Here is a 24,045-nt window from a genome sequence, read left to right on the forward strand (position 1 = left end):
TCCTTATTTAGTTTAAATTAAATGTTGTAATAGGTTTAGTCACCTTTTGTTATTTGTGGTTTTATATTTTGATTTTATTCTGTGAACCGCCCTGAGACCTCTGGGTATCGAGCGGAATAAAAATCCTAATGATAATAATAATAATATATACAGTAGCTAGGTATAAGCACAGGCTGGGGTGTTGTTTAGGGGGGAGTTGTTGGGGTGGGTTGTTGATGTTAATTTTTTGTATTGTTATAGGAGTTCTAAGGTCTTATATATATATAAAATAAATGTTCATAAATGTACAAGGCAAACAGATACATAAGTATATAAACCATGTGTCTGAAATAGTACAGGAGAACAATCCTGAAGCCATTTTGACTCTCCCAAATTGACCTCAAATATTTCTTTGCAAGAAGGAAGGAAATGGGAAAAGCTTTCCAATGGTCTTTGGACTGTAGGGGCTTACACTTCCCTTTTCAAATACAGCCTGGCAATTATCAGTTAAGCTGATCACACTATCAATATGCACCAGTATTTAGACACAAGTATTTAGCATCTCAAAGGAATGGCCAGAAAAGGCAATCCTTATCAGGTATCCTGGCAGGCAGGAGAGAAGCTACTCTATAAGGGCTCTTGGATACCCTTGAGGCATAAAGGAGCAGTTTTTTCTTATAACAGTATCTTTATTTTTTATCTTACGAATGATGTGGAATTTATTCAATTTGTTTGTGCAATGCCTTGTTTATTTATTACTACTTTTGATATGTTTGTTATACATTGTAGCTGCCCTATGCATAGTTTTAACTTTGAAAATGTGGCATATAAATAAAATAATTAAGATCATAATGTTGCAGGCCACCCCAACAGCTGCTGAGCTGTGCATGACATTCCAGGGGTCTTGGCCTTCAACCAGGGTCTGTGCTCCTTTGGAGAACTGAAGACAAGGCAAAAGCTTTAAAAAATATTTATTCACACGTTTAAACCTGAAATTAGATGGAGTCAGATCCTGCAATACGGTCATCACAAGAGGGGCTTGTTCCCCACAGCAGAGTGCAGTACAGGAGTCCAAGGTATCTCTCTCCACCTGCCGCCAGCCAAGATCCTTCTGCCCCTTTCCCAAACTATTCCTTTGACATCACACCCCATTACCCTGGCAACCTTTCAAATCCCTTGTCTCCATTCATACCTCAGGGCAGGGGTGGAAGAACAGTTCTCTTGTACTGCTAATGTATGGCCCTCAATGGCCCTGTATTGTTTCTTAATGGCCCTAGTTTGGCCAGGTCATTTTGCATAGGCTAGCCCAGGAATTCCTCTGCAGGTGGTATTTTCACTTCCTATCACAAATAATGAAAATCCTACCATTTATTCATTTATAGGGTTTAGGGGGAACGCGGGTGGCACTGTGGGTTAAACCACAGAGCCTAGGACTTGCCAATCAGAAGGTCGGCGATTCCCCGCCGGCGAATCCCCATGATGGGACGAGCTCCCGTTGCTCGGTCCCTGCTCCTGCCAACCTAGCAGTTCGAAAGCACATCAAAAGTGCAAGTAGATAAATAGGTACCGCTCCAGCGGGAAGGTAAATGGCGTTTCCGTGCGCTGCTCTGGTTCGCCAGAAGCGGCTTAGTCATGCTGGCCACATGACCTGGAAGCTGTACGCCGGCTCCCTTGGCCAGTAAAGCGAGATGAGCGCCGCAACCCCAGAGTCGGCCACGACTGGATGTAATGGTCAGGGGTCCCTTTACCTTTACCTAGGGTTTAGGGAGATCCCTTCCCAAACCTATAGCAGTAATGAAAACCCTGCTAGATCAAGGTGGTCTAGTCCAGCACCCTGTTTTTGCAGTAGCTGCCCAGATGCCCCAAAGGGAAGGCTGCAGGCAAGACCAGCATCCTTCATTATATATTTTATTAACAATGTGCCCTAACTCTGAAGCCATCCTCCACCCCATCCTTCTAATCCAGTGTTTCCCAACCTTTTTTGGGCAAAGGCACACTTGTTTCATGAAAAAAATCTTGAGGCACACCACCATGCCAGATGGGGAAAGGTCACTTTTTACTTATGTAAAAATAAAATAAAAAAATAGTAACAGCATAGAAGGTAATGGTTAGGCTAGCATCCCTCTTCCAAATATGCTAGGTTTTTATTTGCAGGGACTGTTCTACATGGGAAAGCATTCAGCACTGTCATTCTCCCATCTGCCATCTGAATTGGTACTATTCTGGGTCAACTTACTCTGCTGAATGTGTAGATGAAAATGGCACCAAGTGTGGGGGAGGGGGCAGAACAGGTTTCAGATACAGGATATTAAGCATACACGTACTTCAGATTGAACTGGTTGCTTGCTTTGCAAGTTTTCATTTCCCAAATGACTGCCTTGGCAAGCGCAATACCTACGAGGCTCAACGCCGGTCTCGCGCTGCCGCTTCCCGCGCTCTCAAGGACCTGGGAGGAGGAAGGCGTGAAGGGAATCCCGAAGGCGCGAAAACCTCGCGCATGCGCAGGCCTTCCGCCTGCGACAGCCCAGTAGGCCGGCCGAAGCGAGCGGCGATGGGATGTGGGAGGGAGCTCGCTCGCCGCCCCGCGTGTGCCTATGTGGGGCACGTTACAGCCCCGTGACGTCAGCGCCTGTGATGGCCTGGGATTCCGATTCGGAGGATGAAACAGAGGAATCCCAGCCTGCACAAGAGTCCCCGCCTCCAGGGCCGGCTGAACTGGGGCAAGGCCTAGATGCTGAAGAACCTGCACCTGTAGCAGTGCATCAGGAGCTGGCCCCAGGTGAAACCCTTCTGGCCCCAGAGAGGCTTGACGACTCAGTGGCCACAGGTGAGCCTCCTCCAGGGCCCAGTAACCCTTCGGCCTCTCCTGATCTGCAGAGGCTTAGGGCAGAGAGGCGAAGGGAACTGGTTGCCCCCAGGAGGAGTGCTCGCCTTAAGGCCAGAGGAGGCGGGGCTCCTGGGGGCCGGGACCGCCCCTGGCCTTAGAAGAGGATAAAAGCCCAGTCAGCCCGGCCCCAGGTTGCGAGAGCAACGTCATTGTTGGCTTCGGACCTTCCTGTGTTCCTGATCCCTGCTCGGCCTGTTCCTGACTATCCGGTACTCCTGTTCCCTGCTCGGCTTTCTGTTCCTGACTATCCGGTACTCCTGTTCCCTGCTCGGCCTCCTGTTCCCGACCATCCGGTGTTCCTGTTCCCTGCACAGCCTCCTGTTCCAGCGTACCTGTTCCCCGCCCGGCTCTCTGCCTCGGACCTTGCCCCTCTTCGTGTGGACTCTGCTACGCCCAAGGTACCTTACCCCCGGGACCAGCACAGCGCCACGCAGGCAGCCAGGCAGGCAGACGGCGAGAGCCCCGTGCTGGGCGGCCTCTCCTCGCCGCCGCCGCCCTGCCTCTCGCTGTCCGACTCGCCCGCCTCCCTCCCACGGCACACCAGGCAACGTCTCGCGGCCACCGGTTGGGAAACACTGTAAATCTAATCCATGACACATGCATTTCCCTTTACATTATTCAGCGACCTACTCCATCAAAGTTTGTTTTCCTGGAACATAAGCCTTAAAAAAAGCTACCACTCTATTCTTTGTCTTTCTATTCTTTATTTCAAGGCAGCAGCACTAAGCACACTTCAGGCTTTCCCCAAAGGGTGCTGAGAGCAGTTAGGAGACCCCTATTCCCCTCCCAGAGCTACAATCTTCCCAGGAGTGGGATTGATCCTTAAACCACCTTGGGAATTGTAGCTCTCTGAGGTAAAGATAAGAACTCTCAGCACTTATAAACTACAGTTTCCAGGATTCTTAGGGAGAAGCCATGACTGTTTAAAGTGGTATGATAGAAAGCACTGCTAATAACAAGGCCAGTGGAAGTGATGATATTCCAGCTGAACTATTTAAAATTTTAAAAGATGATGCTAAAAGAAGGTGCTACACTCAATATGCCAGCAAGTTTGGAAAACTCAGCAGTGGCCAGAGGATTGGAGAAGATCAGTCTACATCCCAATCCCAAAGAAGCGCAGTGCCAAAGAATGCTCCAACTACCACACAACTGCGCTCATTTCACACGCTAGCAAGGTTATGCTTAAAATGCTACAAGGCAGGCTTAAGCAGTATGCGGACCGAAAACTCCCAGAAGTGCAAACTGGATTTCGAAGGGGCAGAGGAACCAGAGACCAAATGTGTGCTGGATTATGGAGAAAGATAGAGAGTTCCAGAAAAACATATACTTCTGCTTCATTGACTATGCAAAAGCATTTGACTGTGTCGACCACAGCAAGCTTAAAATTCTTAAAGAAATGGGAGTGTCGGATCACCTCATCTGTCTCCCGAGAAATGTCTATGTGGGATAAGAAGCTACAGCTAGAACTGGATATGGAACAATTGCTTGGTTCAAAATTGGGAAAGGAGTATGACAGGGCTTTATATTGTCTTCCTGCTTATTTAACTTATATGCAGAATTCATCATGAGAAAGGCTGGACTGGATGAATCCCAAGACGGAATTAAGATTGCTGGAAGAAATATCAACAACCTCAGATATGCAGATGACCACATAAAGTGAGGAGGAATCAAAGAACCTTTTAATGAGGGTGAAAGAGGAGAGCGCGAAATATGGTCTGAAGCTCAACATCAAAAAAACGAAGATCGTGGCCACTGGTCCCATCACCTCCTGTCAAATAGACGGGGAAGAAATGGAGGCAGTGAGAGATTTTACTTTTTTGGGTTCCAGGATCACTGCAGATGGTGACAGCAGTCACGAAATTAAAAGATGCCTGCATCTTGGGAGAAAAGCAATGACAAACCTAGACAGCATCTTAAAAAACAGAGACATCACCTTGCTGACAAAGGTCCATATAGTTAAAGCTATGGTTTTCCAGTAGTGATGTATGGAAGTGAGAGCTGGACCATAAAGAAGGCTAATTGCCAAAGAATGGATGCTTTTGAATTGTGGTGCTGGAGGAGACTCTTGAGAGTCCCATGGACTGCAAGAAGATCAAACCTCTCCATTCTGAAGGAAATCAGCCCTGAGTGCTCACTGGAAGGACAGATCCTGAAGCTGAGACTCCAAGACTTTGGCCACCTCGTGAGAAGAGAAAACTCCCTGGAAAAGACCCTGATGTTGGGAAAGATGGAGGGCACAAGGAGAAGGGGACGACAGAGAACGAGTTGGTTGGACGTGTTCTCGAAGCTACGAACATGAGTTTGACCAAACTGCGGGAGGCAGTGGAAGACAGGAGTGCTTGGCGTGCTCTGGTCCATGGGGTCACGAAGAGTCGAACACGACTAAACGACTCAACAAAAACAACCACTTTAAATGTAACATTATTATCATCAGCAATTATATCCCTTCACTCTAAGGTCCCAGGCTGGTTACAACAATGAAAACACAACTTTAAAAATAACTTAAAACAACTTATAACCACAGAAAAAGGGAAGATGGGACCTCCGCTGGCACTTCTTTCTCTCCCTTGCCATCATGCACAGTCTGGAACTGGACTAATTCCTCTGAGCCAAACCTCCTACGGACCTTCTTCTTCTTCTTTGGCAATCTTTGCCAGGATCTGATTACCTTACATTATCTTAATATATTGTCACTTGATACAGTTGGATGCCAACAACTACTGGACATTAGGGACGCCCCCAAGCCTGGTGGGGGGAGGAGTGTACTTTAATAAAAAGACTTGAGATCTCTGTATTGCACGGGGTTGATGCTCAGGATCAGTTCCAAGTCTACAATTCTATGATTCCAGAACAGAAAAATGGTGGTGGGGCGATTGTGCAGCGGAGTGTAAGGAAGTCTAACAAAGTTCTGTTCCCCGCCCCTTCCATGAGAAGTAGAGTACTTCACAAATATCACATTATTGCTATTGTTATTTAAAATAAATTAGTAAATTGATGCCTGTGCTTTGCTGGTGCTTGATTGGGTAATTATTAATTAATAATAATGATACATAATAATCTATTCATTTCAAAAGAAACATCAAGGGGGTAACACAAGACAATAACCAGAACTCAACAATCATAATCCAGCACTGATGGCAGCACACACACCACTGGCAGGATTGACAACTAATGCATATCAACTATGCATATGTTAATATTTAACCTCTTCTTAATTGTGCTGCCTTACATGTCCATTCTATATAGGACTCCATGTAGCAGTGTTTTATTTTCAAATCTCTAGTTTCCTGTTAATCACATTGCTCTGAACGTTCACTTTATATTTGACTTTCTTCAGGAACATTTTGTTCTGGATTGTTTTATTTGAAGTTTTAATGTGCTTTAATGAGAAGAGGAGACTCCCTGGAAAAGACCCTGATGTTGGGAAAGATGGAGGGCACCAGGAGAAGGGGACGACAGAGGACGAGATGGTGGGACAGTGTTCTCGAAGAGACCAGCATGAGTTTGACCAAACTGCAGGAGGCAGTGGAAAACAGGAGTGCCTGGCGTGCTCTGGTCCAGGGGGTCACGAAGAGGCGGACATGACTAAACAATAACAACAACAAACCGCTCTGAGATTTTTCTCCCTTTACAAATATAAAGCGGCATATCTTGTGTTATGTACTGAGTTGAATAGGATCCAAACTGAAGTTTAAAAAGCAATAAAAGTTTGTATTTAAAAATCAGTATAGAAATAAATAATAATAATAATAATAATAATAATAATAATAATAATAATAATAATAATAATAATAATAATAATAATTCCCTCCGTCCCAGTTTATGGCAACGCCAAGCGGCCACAGCCAGCAACCCGGAAGCGCCTCTCGAGCCCCTCGGCTCTCGCTCTCTTCCGCGCCGCGTCATCGGCGTCGTGACGCCACGCGTCGCTGCCGGCCGGAGAGGAGGGGGGCCTGTGCGCGTGCGCGTTGGGCGGGGAGACAAGATGGCGTCGCGCTGTTGCCGAGGCGGGTACGGAGAGGGGAGGCGGCTCGTCGTCTTCGTCGTCGTGGTGGCCGCGGCCGGCGGGGACTTGTAGCTGGCAGGGCCGCGGGCGAGCGTGACGAGTACGAGTAGCAGCCGCAGCAGCCGTTATCCGGGGTGAGTAGGCCGGAGGCGGCGGCGGCGGAGGCCGCCCCTCAGGTAGGGGGCGAGTGTCGGCGGGGCGACGCGCCTCTCTCTTCGCCGCTGAGGGGTGTGCGCGCGCGCGTCCTTCTGCGCAGGCGCGCTTGGGCGGGCGGGGATGGGGAAGGGAAAGACCCCCGCAGGTGGGGATGAGCCCAGGCTGGCTTCGCGGCGCCCCTGGGGCGAACCTCCATCCCTGACAGGGACTCGGGGGCTTCGCTTCTCCGTCCCCCTGGGCGGGCGGGAGGGCTCGGTGGTCGCGAGAGCCCCCCTGGCCTGGAAGGTCCCGAGTTCGAGTTCTGGCCGACATCAAGATCGCTGCCCCCTCCCTCCCCGCCCCTGGGGTCTGAACGCCTGTGGCCCCAGCTCCACCCTCGCGGCCCGGTTTGTCATCCTCAGGTGGCCCTCACTGACGCTTAGTGCCTCTAACTAACTATATAGGTGTAGATTTAGATAATATATATATGTACATACACACACAGATACACACAGATATATAAACACACACACATATTTTATACACACACATGCATATATATATATATATATATATATATATACACACACACAGTTCTTCCCTGTACTGTGTATGTGTATGATATATATATATATATGGGGGTATTCTCATTTTGACTCAAGGAAATCACCATTTCCTAGTTCAGATTGCTAAAAATAAATACAGTAAATTGACAAAAGTACATAGATTCACGCAATATTTAGAGTTATGCGTACCTCTGCGGCCTCCCACAAAAAAGCACTGTGTGTGTCTTGTGTATATGTATATGTGTATATATATTGCGTGTGTGTGTTTATGTCCCGCCTTTCTGGCCGTTGTTGCCTCCCGTTGGCTAAAGAGGGAGAGACTGGGTCCTCTCCTGGCAACAGTGGTCACAGAATTTGGTTGGTTTGTTTATTACTATACTTGTATACTGCTTTTCATCTGTAGGTCTCAGGGCGGTTCACAACATAGAAATACAAGATGAGGACACAAAAGGCATAATAGAAAGAAGAACATAACAAACCAACAATCCCCCCCACCCATACAATAGGAATAGGAAAGAGGCCAGTTAAGGAGTGTGTGGAGAGGGTGGGGTGAAAAGTCGATCACTGGAGGGATCAGTTATTCAAGGCCAAAGCAAAGTGGGGAGTTGTATGCATTTGTGTTCTGTTCCGTCCAGGCTGGCATTCCTTCTTGAATAGCAATAGGTGACTCATGCTCCTTTGGCTGACGGATGGGAATTGTAGGATTCAATCGACTTCACAGGGCTGTTGTAAGGAATGAAATGCTCCTGATTAGTCAGAGGCCTTCATGTTGCACTATCCTGCTGTTATTAGAGCAGTCCTTAAGGTAAGCCGGACCTATACCAGCTCTTTGTTGTGTGAGTTGGAATAACTTGAGTGACAGTTGCTTCCCTAAGGTGCCCTTGTGTGTTTGTGGCAGAGGGATAGAGGCAAACTGGTGATTTCCTGATTTGTAGCTCAGACTCATCTTGGTGACTAGCATATTCCAGTTCTGGAAAAGATAGTGTGTTTTGAGTGCTTTGAACAGTGTAAGCTCTGTTTAAATGTGAGTCGTTGGCTGTTGCAATGCAAATAGCAACAGAAGTTCCCCTTCTGAAATCTCACCCTTGTTGGTTCTTGATAAGTAGTTTAAAGGAAACAATTCATTGGCCTCTGACTTGCATTTTGAGGGAGATAATGAGGGTGTACTTTGTAAGGATATTGTAGAGATTACCGTTCTCAGAGCAGACTGTAGAGCAGGTGACTAAGGCTGCCCAACAGAGGAGATGTTTATTTTATGGAGATATATTTGTCATATATATCCTGCCGCCTTCAAAATAGCTTAGAGCCTTAGACCAGTGTTTCAGCCCAACTACATTTACTTGAGGTAGAGAGTTCAGGTCTCGCTCCTTCCCTTTGCTGAGTTTAATGGCTGAATTGACTTGACTTTGTGGAACACAGCACTGTCACTGTTTAATGCAGAGTATCAGTATTTCAAAATGTACATTTCTCCTGAAGTGAGGAACTGCATCATTTGACAGGCAATAAATTTTTGGCTGGTTTGTTCAAAGCATATATGTGTATTTATTTAACAGGATATGCTTCTGGCTGTTTGAAAGGGTGGAGGGGTATCACTACCTAACTTGGTTGGTGTTGGACTTACAGAGCTTGTGTGTCTTGAGAAAAAAAACCTCATTTTTGACTGGTAAGATCCCAAAGTATATAAGCATTCTGTCATTTTAATGTGGAGTCCTTTTCTCAAACATCCCATGTGGAGTAGCTTCCCATGTGAAAAATCTCTTGGGTCACATTATTTATTGGAAACCTTGCTCCTGTCTCAGAAAATATTTATGAAAGGTTTGAAGAATGGGAGACTTCATTTTGTATGTGACATCCCCCAACTTTGATCCTCCAATGATCTCCTTATATCTTGAGTAGAGTCTAGTAGCACAGTTTTATTACGTGCGTGGGAATAAGCCCAGTTTAACATGAGGTCTCCAAGTAAAACATGCATGGGATTGTGCTGTAACTAATACAGTACTACTATTTTCCACTCGCTTCAGAATTGGGAGCATAGGTCACCACCTTTCTCAATACACTGTTGCAGGCTTTCATCCCGAAAGCCTTCCGTCCTGTCTTTGGAGTAGAATAATGCTTTCACTGTTCTCTGTAGGTAGTTTTGTCAGTTGTGTTTACTAGCTGTTCTGACTGGGAAGGGCTGCACAGAAAGGCCTTTTTCTGGCCTGGGGTGGATTCCAGTCAGCTCAAAACACACACATACTGTAAGGGACATGGATCCCAGCGGAAGTAAATACCTTTTCTAATCAATGTCCATTATCAGTGAAACAGTGTACTGGTTAAAGTGTTGGGCTACAACTGGGGAAACCCAGTTTCAAATCCTTGTTCAGCCCTGAGCTCATCGAGAGGACCTGGGCAAGTCATACTCGCTCAGCCATACCTACCTCGCATAGCTGTTATGAGCATAACCTTTGGGGGGCATATGTGCTATTGTAAGCTCCCTCAAAGAAGAGCAAGATTTAAAATTAAAAGACAAGAGAATTCAGGTGAGGAATGCTGTGCTCTGATTGGCTATAATAGGCTGTATTCTTTTATTTCAATTTTTGAGTTTGCCTGAGGTGGGAAACTCTGTAGGTGATGACACTGTTAATTAGTGTGCAGTGCAACTTCCTCTTACTGAGTCACAGTTACTTCATTTGGCGTGTTGTCTTCTCATGGGTTCCTTGCCAGTCCTTCAGACATAACCTTTTAAAAAAATAGCAGAGGTGATGATGAATGGGACTTTGTTTGGCGCAATTAACATACAATCTTAACAGGCTATATATCTACAGTATATATTTAATAGATTGATTATTGCTGTTATATTCCATCTCTTAGCAGAGGACCTCTTGCTGACTTACATGATACTTGCTCTCTCCATTTTATTCTCCCAACAACTCTGAGGTAGATTAGGCAAGAAGTGACTTGCTTAAGGTCCCACAGTGAGCTGCAAGGCTGAATAGTGTTTTGAACTTGGTGCTCTGAATCCTAGCCCAACACTGTGAACACTAGAACACACTAGCTTTCCAAACTATGGTTATTTGGAGCATAGTAAAGTCAGTGTTAGAAACTGGGATAGAAAAGCTAGGAGCCAAATGGCTTCTGGCACCTGGGTTGTGGGTGCCAAAACAGGAAATCTAGTCCCCACTGTGGGGGTCTGCAACACATTTTATTTATTATTTTGATAAGCATGAGTTAATATGCAATTCACTTTTGCATTGACACAAAAGTGTCATTCGTAACATCCTCCAGTTTTCAAAACACTCTACTCTTTATTGTTAAACTCCTTTAACATATTGTCTATCCCTAACATATACTTTGAGGTTTCAAATCTCATACATTTCAGTAATCCTTGAGTGTCAGCCAGGTTCCAAAAATGGCACCCAGAGTTTTTGAAGTGCTCACAAATGGTGAATATTTTGGTGCAAAATGTGCCTGGCTCCCTGCTAATTTCAAGCCCTGAGTAAAGTTGGAGAAATGAATCTTCTCTTAAAACTAAGGTCGCACTTAGACTTGATGATAATGTGTGCAGCAAGAATTAATTCATGGCCTGAATAACTTTTCACTTTACATTTGTAGAAGTTAGCCATGCAGCTGAAGGGGGACGAAACACACTTGGTGATTCCAGCTAAGTCACACCTAGAGTAGACAAGTCCGTTGATTTCCCTGGGTCTGTTCTGAGTATGACTGAGTTGAACATCACCCAATTTTCTGCAAACATAAGATTCTTGCAAACTAAGCAATGTACACTGCTTGCAATGCTGTTGCAATTTAATCTTCTGTAGAAAGTTAGGGGAATGCCGAGTATTTTGGCTTCCATCCTAAGGCTGGCATAATAAATAGCAAGCAAAAAGTAATCTGAATCATGAGTGTTCTTTAACTTCAGATGTTAACATGTGTGCTGTCTTGTGACAGCTTTTAAAAGAAACATTTCGACTGAGGTTTTCAGATAGAGAAAATGCTCTCAGTGTTCTTCTGTGGGATGATACTTACTTTGAAAGATGTCGAGGAGCTTCAGGAATTAAAAGGACTCTGAACATTTTCAATTCTAACATTGTTTACCTGAAAGTAAGGTCTATTGTTGTTCAGTACAGCTCACTTAATTCAAACGTGTTGAGAGTTGGAGGTGTCAATCTCCGTGATACCCTGGCAGCTATGGCCTTTCCAATTGTCCATGTGGGCAGTATTAAGTTGAATAGACATACAGCAGGACATTAGAAGCAGAGATGTAAAAATGTGTTCTTGTCGATGTTAAATCCTTGACCTGGTACAGAAAAAAACCACATTGATTAAATGATTGTTAAATAGCGCAAGTCTCGCTCTGAAGTCAACCAAACACTGGTAAGAACAAATAATAGTGCCTGCTATGTGGCAGTGTGGGCTGCAAAAAGGTTCATTTTGCAGTTCGCATTATGTTCTCTAGTAGCAGGCCAGTCGAGTTATCTTGGATAGTCTGGAAGTTACTGGCTCCCCGTGTGGGGGAGGGACCTCTAAAGCCCCATGAAAACCCACTGTGGTGATCACACAGGGCCCCCGGACATTTGGCAGTCTATTGACCCTGTGCCACCACTGTGATTGCTTTCTTCGCTGCCACCAACCCGTTTCTTACGGGTACATACGGAGTCCAGACAGTTGTTAACATTAACAAATAATCAAGTTTATTTTATCGGCATGAACAAGCTTATGGTTTCAGTTAATTTTTCTTGGCAGTTTCTTATTCTTAGTTCCTTAACTGTCCTATTCGTTCCTAACAACTTCAAACTGATTATCCCAACTATCTATCTATCTGACTCCATCTAATAATTCCTCTCACTCTTTCACCACACAACTCGACCAACCCACAGGCTATTCCTGCCTCTTCCTTCTTCAACTCTCAACTCTCAACTGACTTTCACACAACTCCCCCTCTAACCCTAACTACTCCTATCAGATTCCACCCTCCTTTTAACCCTTTCCTTATGACCCACCTAGGAGGCATTCGCCACACCCACCCTACACATATTGAGGATAAAGTCGTTTGACTTTGGAGGGACTTTGACTCTTTGCTTGTTGCATCTCCAGTTGAAGTACCCAGTGCCACTATTGGGAACGGTTTGTGGAATCATTTTCACCTTCGGCCAGGGCTTGGCAAGGCTTACCGGGCATGGACCGGATCACTCCCCCGGAGATCCTCCGTGGGCCAGACCAGCGCAGTGCGACGCTGGAAATCAGGTCTGCGCATGTCCGCGGCACCGGAAATCACTTCTGCGCATGCCCAGATGCTCAAAATTGCGCCTGCGCAGAAGCGATTTTCGGCGTCTGGGCATGCGCAGAAGCGATTTCCGGAGCCGTGGAAGAGAGGTCCTGTGCCGCACTGCGCCGGTTTAGTGCAGCGCGTGGGGACTCGCCGAGCGGGCGGCTTGGGTCAGCTCATGGGCCGGCTAAACAGCCTCCGTGGGCTGCTTCCCACATGATATTTTATAAATTTGATTCTTCGTTGAGAAAGAGCATGTCTTTGCAATAATTTTCACCATCAAAAACATTTGATTCCATCGTGCCCTCACACTGAAAATTTAGGTTTTCTAAACCTCATTTTTCCACCAAAAAACTACATAAACTACATTTGTACATTTCTTTAGGCATTTATAAAATCTTTTGAGTGCTGGTGTATTTTTTCCTGAAATCCTCATCATGTTATTGAGCTCTGTGTAAAATTTCAAAGAGATCTGATCATTGGTTATAGAGAAAAAATATAAAATGCACACAAGGCCGAGGATCTCAAGAGGAACAGAAACACAGATTTCACGAAACTTTGAAGTGCTATAAAATTAAAACCATTTGAGATAGAGGGGAAAAATTTAAGGGGGTTTCTTTCAACCATAAGGGAAGGGTGTACACCATGTTTCATCAAAATCCGAGACGGTGGGTGGCGAAACCCTTGTTTTTTGCGTTGATTTGATGTAGAATGACTCCAGATGTTTAACTGATAATTGATCACAGTCAGTCCTAGTGATGTTAAATTCTCGAGAATAATCTTTTGGAGAATATTAATGAGAATATTAGAGATTTTCCTTTAAAATAGGAGAATATTCATTTTAATGCATTGGAAACGATATAATTAGTTAATATACATGTTTATTCATGGGTAAACTTGTTCAGATGGCAACCAAAAACTGTACAGATACTTTTATTCAATGGGGCAATGCCGCGAAGGTTTGATACAAGTAAATTCAGTAATAGGCTATCTTGTGCTCCTAATAGCTCTAACACTTAATAACTGCTTTGGTGACTAAAACACAGCTTGATAAAACTATATGAATACATATAAAAATGAAGCTGTTAACATTAAATAGATTATTATATGATCATATAGTTCAGTATGTCAATTTCTGGTAAATGGCACCTTTTACCATTGAATGGCACAGAAAAAACCAGTTACTGGCATTAAATAAAAATATAGAAATGTTAGCTTTTTAAATCAAGGCCACCTCACATGCTGTTACACATAATTGTATAGGCCTAGGTATTTTAAGTGTATAAAGCATTAAAGCGACTCTGTAAAAAAAAAAAATCACACTGTATGTCCAAGGGTATAGAATTGCTAAGAATAAAATCACACCAAAATAGAAAAAAAGGCTATTACATATAGTTGAAATACATATGAATCCAAATGTTCATCAAATTAAATGAGTAGCATTTTTAAAACTAAAAAAAAATATGTTTTCTGTAGTTCACATTTCAGAACTGCCAATGGTGAATGAGACAATGCTCAGTAATGTAACTGGATAAAAAAAAAATCATTACTCATTACTTACATTGGCAATATCACAGCTTGACTTATTATTTACTAGATTTTTTAATGTGGGTTGTAAAACTGGTTCTTACATTAGAATTTACGGTTTGTGGAGAACATTCTCGGGAGAATTTTCTAGCAGAGAATATTCTCACCTCACACCACTAGTCAGTCCATCAAAATGTCGACTAGACATTCCATTTTGGCGGCTGTAACCTTGGTTCAAGGAGCCATAGGGTGCCTAGCTTATATATTGGAGTTTTCAACACTGGTTGTGGGATCAGTTTCAGCTTATGCTGCCAGCTGAGCTTGATTCTTTCCCACATGGATTATTGTTTTGTGCCATTTAGGTCATGACCCTTTGGGTGTAGCCCGTGTGTGTGTTTTCTCAAGGTAATAATCTTGCACATACTTTGAGAATGAGTTACTGGCCCAATGACAGACAGCAGTTACTTATTATGGTAGAAGACTGTTCTACCCTGTAGCTGTGCTGTGTTAAAAATTGGACTTGCTTCAGTTGCCAGAAAATAAGCCTGGATGAAGGCTTCATGGTCCTCTGACCCTTGTTCTTTGGGGGGGGGTTGGGGGGGGGAGAAAGGCACAAATGTTCTTTGTGTACAGAGAGAAGGCAGTGGATTGATAGGCGAATATCCTGTCTGTTCAACACCATCCTATGAGTAATTTGTATGAATGGGCAAAACTACCTTTTAATGATCTGGAAACTCTTTGGATGAATGAGAAGATGGATATTATTGCAGACTATCTTGGAATAGTCTTAAGTGTGAAGTACCTTTTAATGTAACGCTTTGTTACAAGGGCCACACAAGAAGACCACAGCAGGGTTCGTTGTGCCTTTATTGCAAATCAAAATTCCAGCTGCCTTAAAAAAGAGAGAGAGAAGCCTTTGCTGTTCATGTGTGGTTACTTCTCATCCTAAATTTTCTGTTACAGATTTTTGTCGATCTTGGTTGGGTATGCTTGCAGTCACTAGCAGACAGCAACAACTTTGACCTGAACCTCCTCAAAAAGGTCAAAATACCTTCCTAAGTAAAGCTCAACAACTTTGACACCAGAATCCCAAAAAAGGTCAACAACTTTGACTTTCTTCCCTAAAAAAAGGTCAACAACTTCCACCTGAACCCCGCCCCCGGGGTAGATCACTGGCAGTTTTTTTATTCTGTGAGTAGATCACATTCTCTTGGGACTTGGACGTCCCTGTACTGACCATTCCAGTAAATTGTGGATATTATGATATTTGTCCAACAGGAGAATTGTTTTTTATTTAACAGATTTATAAACTGCTTCACAGCCAAAGCTATTGAAACAGTGTACAATAAGATAAACTACAAGTAATTTAGATTTTTAAAACAATAAAAACCATTGGTTACAATTATAGAATTAATATTTCATTAAATGACTGGGTCACATTTCTGGAAAGGGCTTCGTAAACCAAAATGTCTTCAGTAGCTGCCTAAACATCAAGATGCTAGGTGCTGGTCTAATTTTGGCTGGTAACTGATTCCAGAGGCCTGGAGCTGCAACAATAAAATCCCAGCTTATAGTGCAAACCAAGTGCACCCCTGAGGCATGTGGTATTTGCAGCAGTGCCCCATCTGACAATATAGGGGCCGAAGTCATTTAGGTAACCTGATGCCAAGTTGTTTGCCTTGCACCCGTCTTTTATTTAGGAGTAGAAATCCACTTAGCCAAATGTCGTACTTGGTTACTCAGCCTTAAGGGAAAAACTGTTATTATATCACTACTGAGAACTTTGGGGGCTTATCTACTATGTGAGAGGCAGCTGTGCCGCAGTGTTTTTTCTTATTCTGGTCACAAATTTCCTGTGGAGCAAACTTAAGAGTGGCTGGAACATCACACCCTTTAGTTCTCCAAGAACTTCTGTTGTCTGCACGTGGCCATGAAGCATGGGATTTATTTTATGACGTGAACAGCCTTGGCTATGGCACACTGGGCGATTCAGTCAAATTGGAAATGTTCAGTGGACGGGGATGGGAAGGGAGGTGGCATGCAAAAACAGGGAAAATATTGGCATGCACTAATTGGCATCATTTTGGCTGTCAAAATGACCATCCGCATGATGCCCACATCTTTTGTTCGGCCTTTTTGAAAAAAGGCTTATGCAAATTACTTTGTATAGCAATAATAAAAGAGCCCTATGTGTTGAGACCCAATGTTTACCTGGTCCTGAATTATATTTTTTACAACATCAGTTACCCAGCTGTCATGCCTCTATAAAGCTTACAAGTTGGGCATGAAAGCCACAGGTCTCACATAGCATTTGTGTCTCCTGATATTTCCCTCTAGGTGGGTTACTGTTGCTTATTGGTGGATGAAATGTACCTAGGCCCAGCTATCGAAAGTGTGATAAACAGGATCCTAGCCCTACTCAGCTCCATTTTGTAAATTGTTTGCATCTGATTTGTGTTTCCATTGAAATACTAAGGGAAAGAGGGCTGGTTAATTTAAGGGAACCGAGCATTAGCTTGTGATGATGTGTGTTGTTTGCTTAATTCTTACTGATTTGCAAAGCTACTATAGTATGAAAGATAAAGGCTGGCTTATTATATACACCTCATTGAGGCTGAAGGTGAAAGATGGTAATTAGTATGGAATTGCATAGTTGCATGAAGACAATAAAAATGTATGACTTAATGTTCCCTGAACGAAATCCAATTACAGGTTAAACGTATAACAGAGAAGCTGAAAATTAAATGCTCGATTTAATGTGCGAGAGAAATATGAGGCAAACCTATTTGGGCCCGCATGTGAGCAGGGAGAGATATAGAGGTGGTACTTAAGGGCAAAATGAGAACTTCAACAACTGCAGGATTCCTCTCCCTGAATTTGCTTCCAGCATACAAAGCAGGGTGGGGGTAAGAGACGTTGCAGACACATTACAGGTTAAAAGCCACTCTCTGTCTACCTCATTTCTCCCGAAGATCTCTTTCAGCCATTTAGGTCCACTTTGACCAGGAAAACAAGTACAGTGGTACCTCGGGTTACAGATGCTTCGGGTTACAGACTCCACTAACCCAGAAATAGTATTTCGGGTTAAGAACTTTGATTCAGGATGAGAACAGAAACTGTGCGGCGGCGGCAGGGGGAGGCCCCATTAGCTAAAGTGGTACCTCAGGTTAAGAACAGTTTCAGGTTAAGAACGGACCTCCAGAATGAATTAAGTTCTTAACCCGAGGTACCACTGTATTGGAGCTATGCTAGAAGAATGCAACTGGGAGAAGAGTTACAGAAGGATAGTGTGGCAAGTGAGAAAAGGCTTCTCTCCAAGGACCCCAGGCCTTCTCCTTATTAGGTTTAAATATGCTCTTTTTCATACAATAAAGCTACTTTTGATTTATCTTTGTTGACCCAAGTCTTCAGTAGACGTACCACCAGGTTAGCCACCCCTGATCTATGCATTAAAAATTCTATGGTTCATTTTCATTAGGTTTATCTTTATGAGATGAAGCCAGTTTACTCCCATTTACAGAACTGGGCTTTCCCATGGTCATGCAATGAGCTCATGGCAGAGGAAGGGCTTTTAAATCAGGGCTTGACCTGCTCTTAAGTCCTAACAAATCTACTTCAGGCATGCTGAAGTCACATTGTAGTCTAAAACATCTGCAGATTGAGGAAGGCTGCTGTTCTTTCTAGACCACGCTGGCTGTCAAAAAACACTGTTTTGAATCAGGGTCCTAAGAGTAATGGTGAGGGATTTTGCATCCTTAGGAAATGCTTCACAAATGTTGCTTCTCTCCAACAGCATTATGTTCCATGTGACACAGAATGATTTGCAAGCACTCCATTTTTATATACATGGATAGTTGCACCACTTGTCACAACAGATATATCAGTGTGTCTCTTCCAAACTCCTTTTAAGAAACATTTCTCCCCCTCAACCTTAAGGTCTGTGTAGTAGATAGGTAGCCGTGTTGGTCTGCCATAGTCAAAATAAAAAAATTCCTTCCAGTAGCACCTTAAAGACCAACTAAGTTAGTTCTTGGTATGAGCTTTCGTGTGCATGCACACGAAAGCTCATACCAAGAACTAACTTAGTTGGTCTTTAAGGTGCTACTGGAAGGAATTTTTTTATTTTGACTTAAGGTCTGTGGTCTATGAAGTACAGCTGTTATGACAATAGTGTGGAATAACAGGTACAGTCAATGAAAGATCAGATCAGAAGAATCTTTATTTGCATCAGCTACTAGCCATAGCAGTAAAAATTTTTAAAAAGTAATGTACTGAAATAGTACAGAATATGTATACAAAATACATTTTGGAGGTTTACATCAATAATCAAATAATAGATCTTACTCTAATTGCCCCTGCTAATTTTTCTGCAGTTTTTGCTCTCACTTGAATGACAATCAATAAAAGGTATTCTATAGTCCAAGTCCATGCTAAATTGGATCCGGTTTATAAGCAGTGCAGTTTGGGGAAAATGGGGAAACTTGCTCCCCACCCTGTCCTGATTCATTTAGAACTGCCCAATTTCAGAGGAGTCTCCTGTTGAATCACTGTATAAGAATAGGTGTGGACATACTTCTGTTTCAAACTTGAATCTGTTGAGTCCTTTATACCAGAGAGAGTACTGTGTGTAGATATGTTTGGGGTTTATCGGGTTTTTTAATCTTCATGTCCACTGTGGATTTATTTTAATTTATATTTATTAAATTTATATACCACCCTTCATCCAAAGATCAGAGGGCAGCTTACAGCATTAAAATTTCTTTGCATAAAAGTGAATGTCTTTTGAGTTTACATTTTTGTCACTCGGGATACGGCAGGATAAAAACTAAAAAGTATATTATTTTTTGTGGTAGTACACAGAAAACAAAATGCCCAAAGGAATGCTGTGTCATTGTTCTGACACAGATTTCAATACAGTGATAATTTCACATGACTTCACGTTTCTCTTTCGGCTGAAGCCAAGTGGTTGTGCTTTGTTCAATATCCCCAAAACCTTCATTTTTTTGAGGGAGAGACTCCTTTTTTATAATCCCTGTTCAGTTCTAGCCTGTGTCTTGCCCCAGTAATGTCAGGGACTTAACTCATCCTTTGATTTATTTATGCCTCAAGTAATTGGGGGGGGGGAGGGTGTAGCCGTGTCCATGTCAAAAATACTCTTCAGAATACGGAACCTTGGATTAAGTGAAAGTGCCACCACCTCAGGTTTTCTGTTGCTGGTAAAGAATAGAAGCAGTTCTGTTGCAACAGGATCTCCTGCAGGTAAGGCCAGGCCTTGAGTTACACAGATGTGCATGTGTGGAAACACTTTTGGAATACCCAGCACATCTGTAAGATTAGATCAGTAGCATCCAGACTTGCAGATTTTGATCATACTGAAAGCGAAGCCTTTAGGCTTGAAGTTTCCTCCTGTCTGCCTAGCGTAAGCTGTGTTGTGGAACGAGTACGTTTGTATACCCTTGGATGTTAGATTGTTGAAGGGGCAACAGACAGACCCTTGCTTTGCTGATAATTGATACTGACATTTGACAGTTTATGGTGTAGAGGCTGTGCAGGGGAAAGGGCTGTTGGGTATAGATGGGGGGGTGTCTTGATAAACTGACACTTCATGGTTTGCAGTCATTTTTGCTGGAGAAGCTGTGGATTTCCTGATTGCACACTAAGAGTTGTGCTAACATGCATGCACAAATAGCATAATTGGGATCACAATATTTTTGATGCAGAGTTTGGAGAGGACTGTAGTAAGGAATGGAGTAATAGCAATCTGAGCAGTCACAGTGGCAAGTTGTTTCACAAAACTTAGTGGCCAAAGGAGGCACATTCCCTGCTCCCCGCCCACATAAGGCCCTCTCCTCAGTTTTGTTTCTGATTCTCATAACCCTTCTGCACATTTTTTTAAAAAAACAAAAACGATGATAAGTAGGATCTAAATTTTTGTGCCAGATCTCAGGTGTGTAGAACACAGGGAACTCTGTTGATAAAGAAGGTTACCTGTCACATTAAAAAAAGCTGAACTAATATTTATGGGATGACTCCACTGGATGGAGAGTATGTGTTGGAGGTGTGATGATGCAAGGTCACTAATGCTGTTTCAAAATGTCTTTCAGATTCTAAATGGCTGCTCCGAAGTCAAGGTCCGACTTTCATGGTAAGTGAAATGTGTGTCTTTTGTTTCAGGTGTGGCAAGGGGAGGCTGTCTTTTTAAAGATAGTCAAAACAAAAAAGAAGAAGCACACTTCTTCTGAAGAAGTGTGCTTGCACACGAAAGCTCATACCAAGAACTAACTTAGTTGGTCTTTAAGGTGCTACTGGAAGGAATTTTTTTGTTTTGACTATGGCAGACCAACACGGCTACCTATCTGTAACTGTTTTTAAAGATAGGTTAGGGTGTTCCTAAGCAATTGGATAGGAATGCAGGTGGCACTGTGGGTTAAACCACAGAGCCTAGGGCTTGCCAATCCGAAGGTCGCGGTTCGAATCCCTGCAACGGGGTGAGCTCCCATTGCTCAGTCCCTGCTCCTGTCAACCTAGCAGTTCGAAAGCACATCAAAGTGCAAGTAGATAAATAGGTACCGCTTCGGTGGGAAGGTAAATGGCATTTCCGTGCGCTGCTCTGGTTCACCAGAAGCGGCTTAGTCATGCTAGCCACATGACCTGGAAACTGTATGCCGGCTCCCTCGGCCAGTAAAGCGAGATGAGCACCGCAACCCCAGAGTCATCCTCAACTGGACCTAATGGTCAGGGGTCCCTTTACCTAAGCAATTGGATAAGAAATATTGTGAAGGTATTCATGGAACAGCTGGCTTCATTGTTGTTTTTAAGCATTTACACACAACTTTTCAGGTACACGGTGTCCCAAAGTGGTGTACAGAATATTGAAAATGAAATTGTGCCAGCAAATAGATTTATACAGCATTAAACAGAATAGCAGTGTGAAGCTAAGTAAAGCCATGTGTCAGAATGAAGCATCTTGAAAAGTAAAGTTTAACTGGGCACTGTAATGATAACTGATGGTGACAATTCAGCTTCACAGGGGGTGAGTTCCAGAGGTTTGGCACCACAGCAAACAAGGCCCTTTCCTGGGTCACCCCTACTTACAACAGAGTTGGGATCTGTAACCTGAGATGTGGTGAGGATCTCTGGTCCCAAAATAGTAGTATTGATTGGAAGGCATTCCCTTTTGACTAGTGACCTGACTATAGTAGGTTCCGTCTAGTCAGGGGTCAACCTAAAAAGAAGCCATCTTCAGATAAGCAATTAGGCTAGCCTTTAGTGGGCAGCCTTAACCTGGAAGAAGAAAATGCAGTAGGTTGGATGACAGAAGAGAAAAACATGCCGTGTTCCACTTTGTGGAGGAGGGGGGATGGTTGTGCGTAGACACATAGCCCTTGTTGTGGTTTTCTATCCTGTGGCTCTTGCTGAACAGTGCCTTTTCCCCCCGATGTGATTTCAAGTTGACAATACAAAATTTCCACCTAAAGGAAGCTAATGATGACATAAGAGAGCTTTGCAGCAAGCACAGCTCTGGATAGTTCAAGCTGTGTCTCTGCATACAAAAGAAGAAGAGACTGCAAGCTGAACAGCACAGATATCTATATCTTCTTTCTTTTGTTCTGCTTGTACAACGTACTAAGCAATCGCTGAGATAAATATTTTCCCCTTCAGTCAAAACACACACCTCCCTCCCCGACTGATGTCTGTACTTTGCCTAATACCAGGTTTGAGTGATCGAATCTGCTAGCATTTTAGAACCACAAACCCATTAACTCTTCTTCCATAAATTGTTTGCTGCTTGCTTTTAATCTGTTCGGTTACCTGAGACCCTTTTAAATTTCTGAGATTGAACATGGGGTCTTATTCTGCGAGCAGAGGACATGTTCTACCACTAATCTGTGCAAAAACTGGATTTATGAGCTGTAGGTCTCTTGTGATTGCCATCCTGTATCAGCTCTGTCAAGGGAAAAGTCATTGGTGGGGGATGACTGTAAGTGGAAACACCCTGGGAAGAAGAAATATGGCACACGTGCCTTTTATTTTAGGGATTTCCTCACCAGTTGTGCATTGTCACCTAGATGCGTAATATTTGTGCAAGACTGTCTCAGGTGGCCTCTTTTGCACATAGAAAGAATCTGTACTAAGGTGATCACTGTGTATAAAAGGGGTGTGGTGTAATTGACCAAGAAGAAGTAGAAAGGAGGAACTATTATTGTTCATTGTAGTGAAGTGCCTATAGTGCCAGATAGGTGTTTTGGGAAGTCTTTACACAAATGTAAAAATGTATTTCAGTTCTGAAGCGGGTATTTTGTTTGTTTTGCAGCAATAAGCATTATTAGTTTGCACCTTTGAGACCTAGCTTTCTCCCTTTTTTGCATTCTTTGTTTTCTGTGCCTCCCTCCTCTGTTTTCCATAACTGACCAAGGCATACAGTGTTAAGTGCAGAGTACTGAGCAGTGCACACTGGAGATATTGAGTGGCTGCATGGCTGTGGGGAAGGTGACTCTTGTGTTGGTTCTCCATCATGTGGTTACACTGGCCATTTAGATAGCAGCCGGTATGGGAGATTCCAAGATGCTCAGAGCAGTTCCCTCCTTGTGTTTCTTATTTCAGACCTGGACTTTGAATTGGGAAGCAGGTGCTCTCAGAGAGTAGACAGGATGGGGGCCCGGTGGACCAATGGTCTGGCTTGGTGCAAAGCAGCTTAATATATCCAACATGCATGCACCTCACAAGCTGCATAATAAGGCCTGCTGATTCCCTGAATCTGTTGCTCTCCCCTTTGGTTCCTGTTGGCTCTTCTTGCTTGCATAATACTATGAACTGTCCCTCCCCTGCCTGATAATATTGGACAGTGCAGCAATATGAAAAATAGACTTGGGATGCCAGCAGCTTGTTGGAAGCAGGTGTGTGAGCTCAAGGTGCCTGGGAACCCCATTAAGCCCATCTCCCATCTATGGAGTCTGTTTAACTGAAGGCATCTGCTGCTGACTATTATATAGGTGCTGCTGACTATTATATAAGTTCATGTTTATATAAAACATGAACTTTCAAGCATAAAAATAGAAGGCGATTTCTAACTAAAACTGCTAGTGTGGTTATTTTTATCAGTGTTCGGGGAAATTGGGATGAAGCAGTTTTTGGAAGGCTTTTGCAGAGCCAGACACCGTGTCACATCTGAATTGAATATAAACCCCAACATTCATTTGCTTTTCTGTTGGTTTCAGACTTTTAAAGCCTTGCTGTTACTGGGGATTTGGCCTGGATGGGCGAAATGGGGTTGTATTGACTGACAAATGCAAAGTCACTGATGTGTTTCATTCCCTCTCCTTAGGGACCTTCAGTTACCTCGATGACGTCCCGTTCAAGATAGGAGACAAGTTCAGAGCACCAGCCAAAGTTGGCTTGCCCATTGGCTTTTGTTTGCCTGACTCCCCACAGCTTGTAAGGGAAGCCCAGGTGAGACTTTCTTGTTTTGTACAGGGTTGCAATAGAAAGTCGTCTAACAATTTGTGGATGCTTCCTTCTGCATAAGCATACTCAGGACTGTGCTTTTAGGTAACAGATTATTCTGCATTAACCTACTATGCAAGATTAAAAGTGTTTCACTCTGAACAACTAAAGCCAGGCCCCTCTTTTGTTAACTGTACTGGAACGGCTGCTTCTGGTTCCCTTAAAATAGATTTGGGTAGTTTGTCAACACCTG

At 43.5% G+C, this 24,045-nt stretch overlaps 1 protein-coding gene and 1 long non-coding RNA gene across 2 annotated transcripts in view; one reads left to right on the plus strand and one right to left on the minus strand.

Annotated features, from left to right (window-relative positions):
- Window positions 1-6,765: 6,765 nt before the first annotated feature.
- The window catches only part of UBAP1 (ubiquitin associated protein 1), a 28,290-nt gene continuing 11,010 nt past the window's right edge, over window positions 6,766-24,045 (plus strand). Inside the window, exons 1-3 of the mRNA XM_083466104.1 lie at window positions 6,766-7,006; window positions 20,453-20,493; window positions 23,674-23,798. Coding sequence (XP_083322230.1) covers window positions 20,460-20,493; window positions 23,674-23,798 — 159 coding nt within the window. The 5' untranslated portion in view covers window positions 6,766-7,006; window positions 20,453-20,459. The remainder of the gene's footprint in view (window positions 7,007-20,452; window positions 20,494-23,673; window positions 23,799-24,045) is intronic.
- On the minus strand, window positions 10,753-13,788 carry LOC310689101. The gene is made up of 2 exons (XR_014517319.1): window positions 12,574-13,788; window positions 10,753-12,099 (listed from the first exon to the last, which is right to left on the minus strand). It is a non-coding gene; the product is annotated as an uncharacterized lncRNA (long non-coding RNA).

Source organism: Podarcis liolepis, assembly GCF_965112155.1.
Source record: "Podarcis liolepis genome assembly, chromosome: 11".
NCBI classification, from domain to species: Eukaryota; Metazoa; Chordata; class Lepidosauria; order Squamata; family Lacertidae; genus Podarcis; species Podarcis liolepis.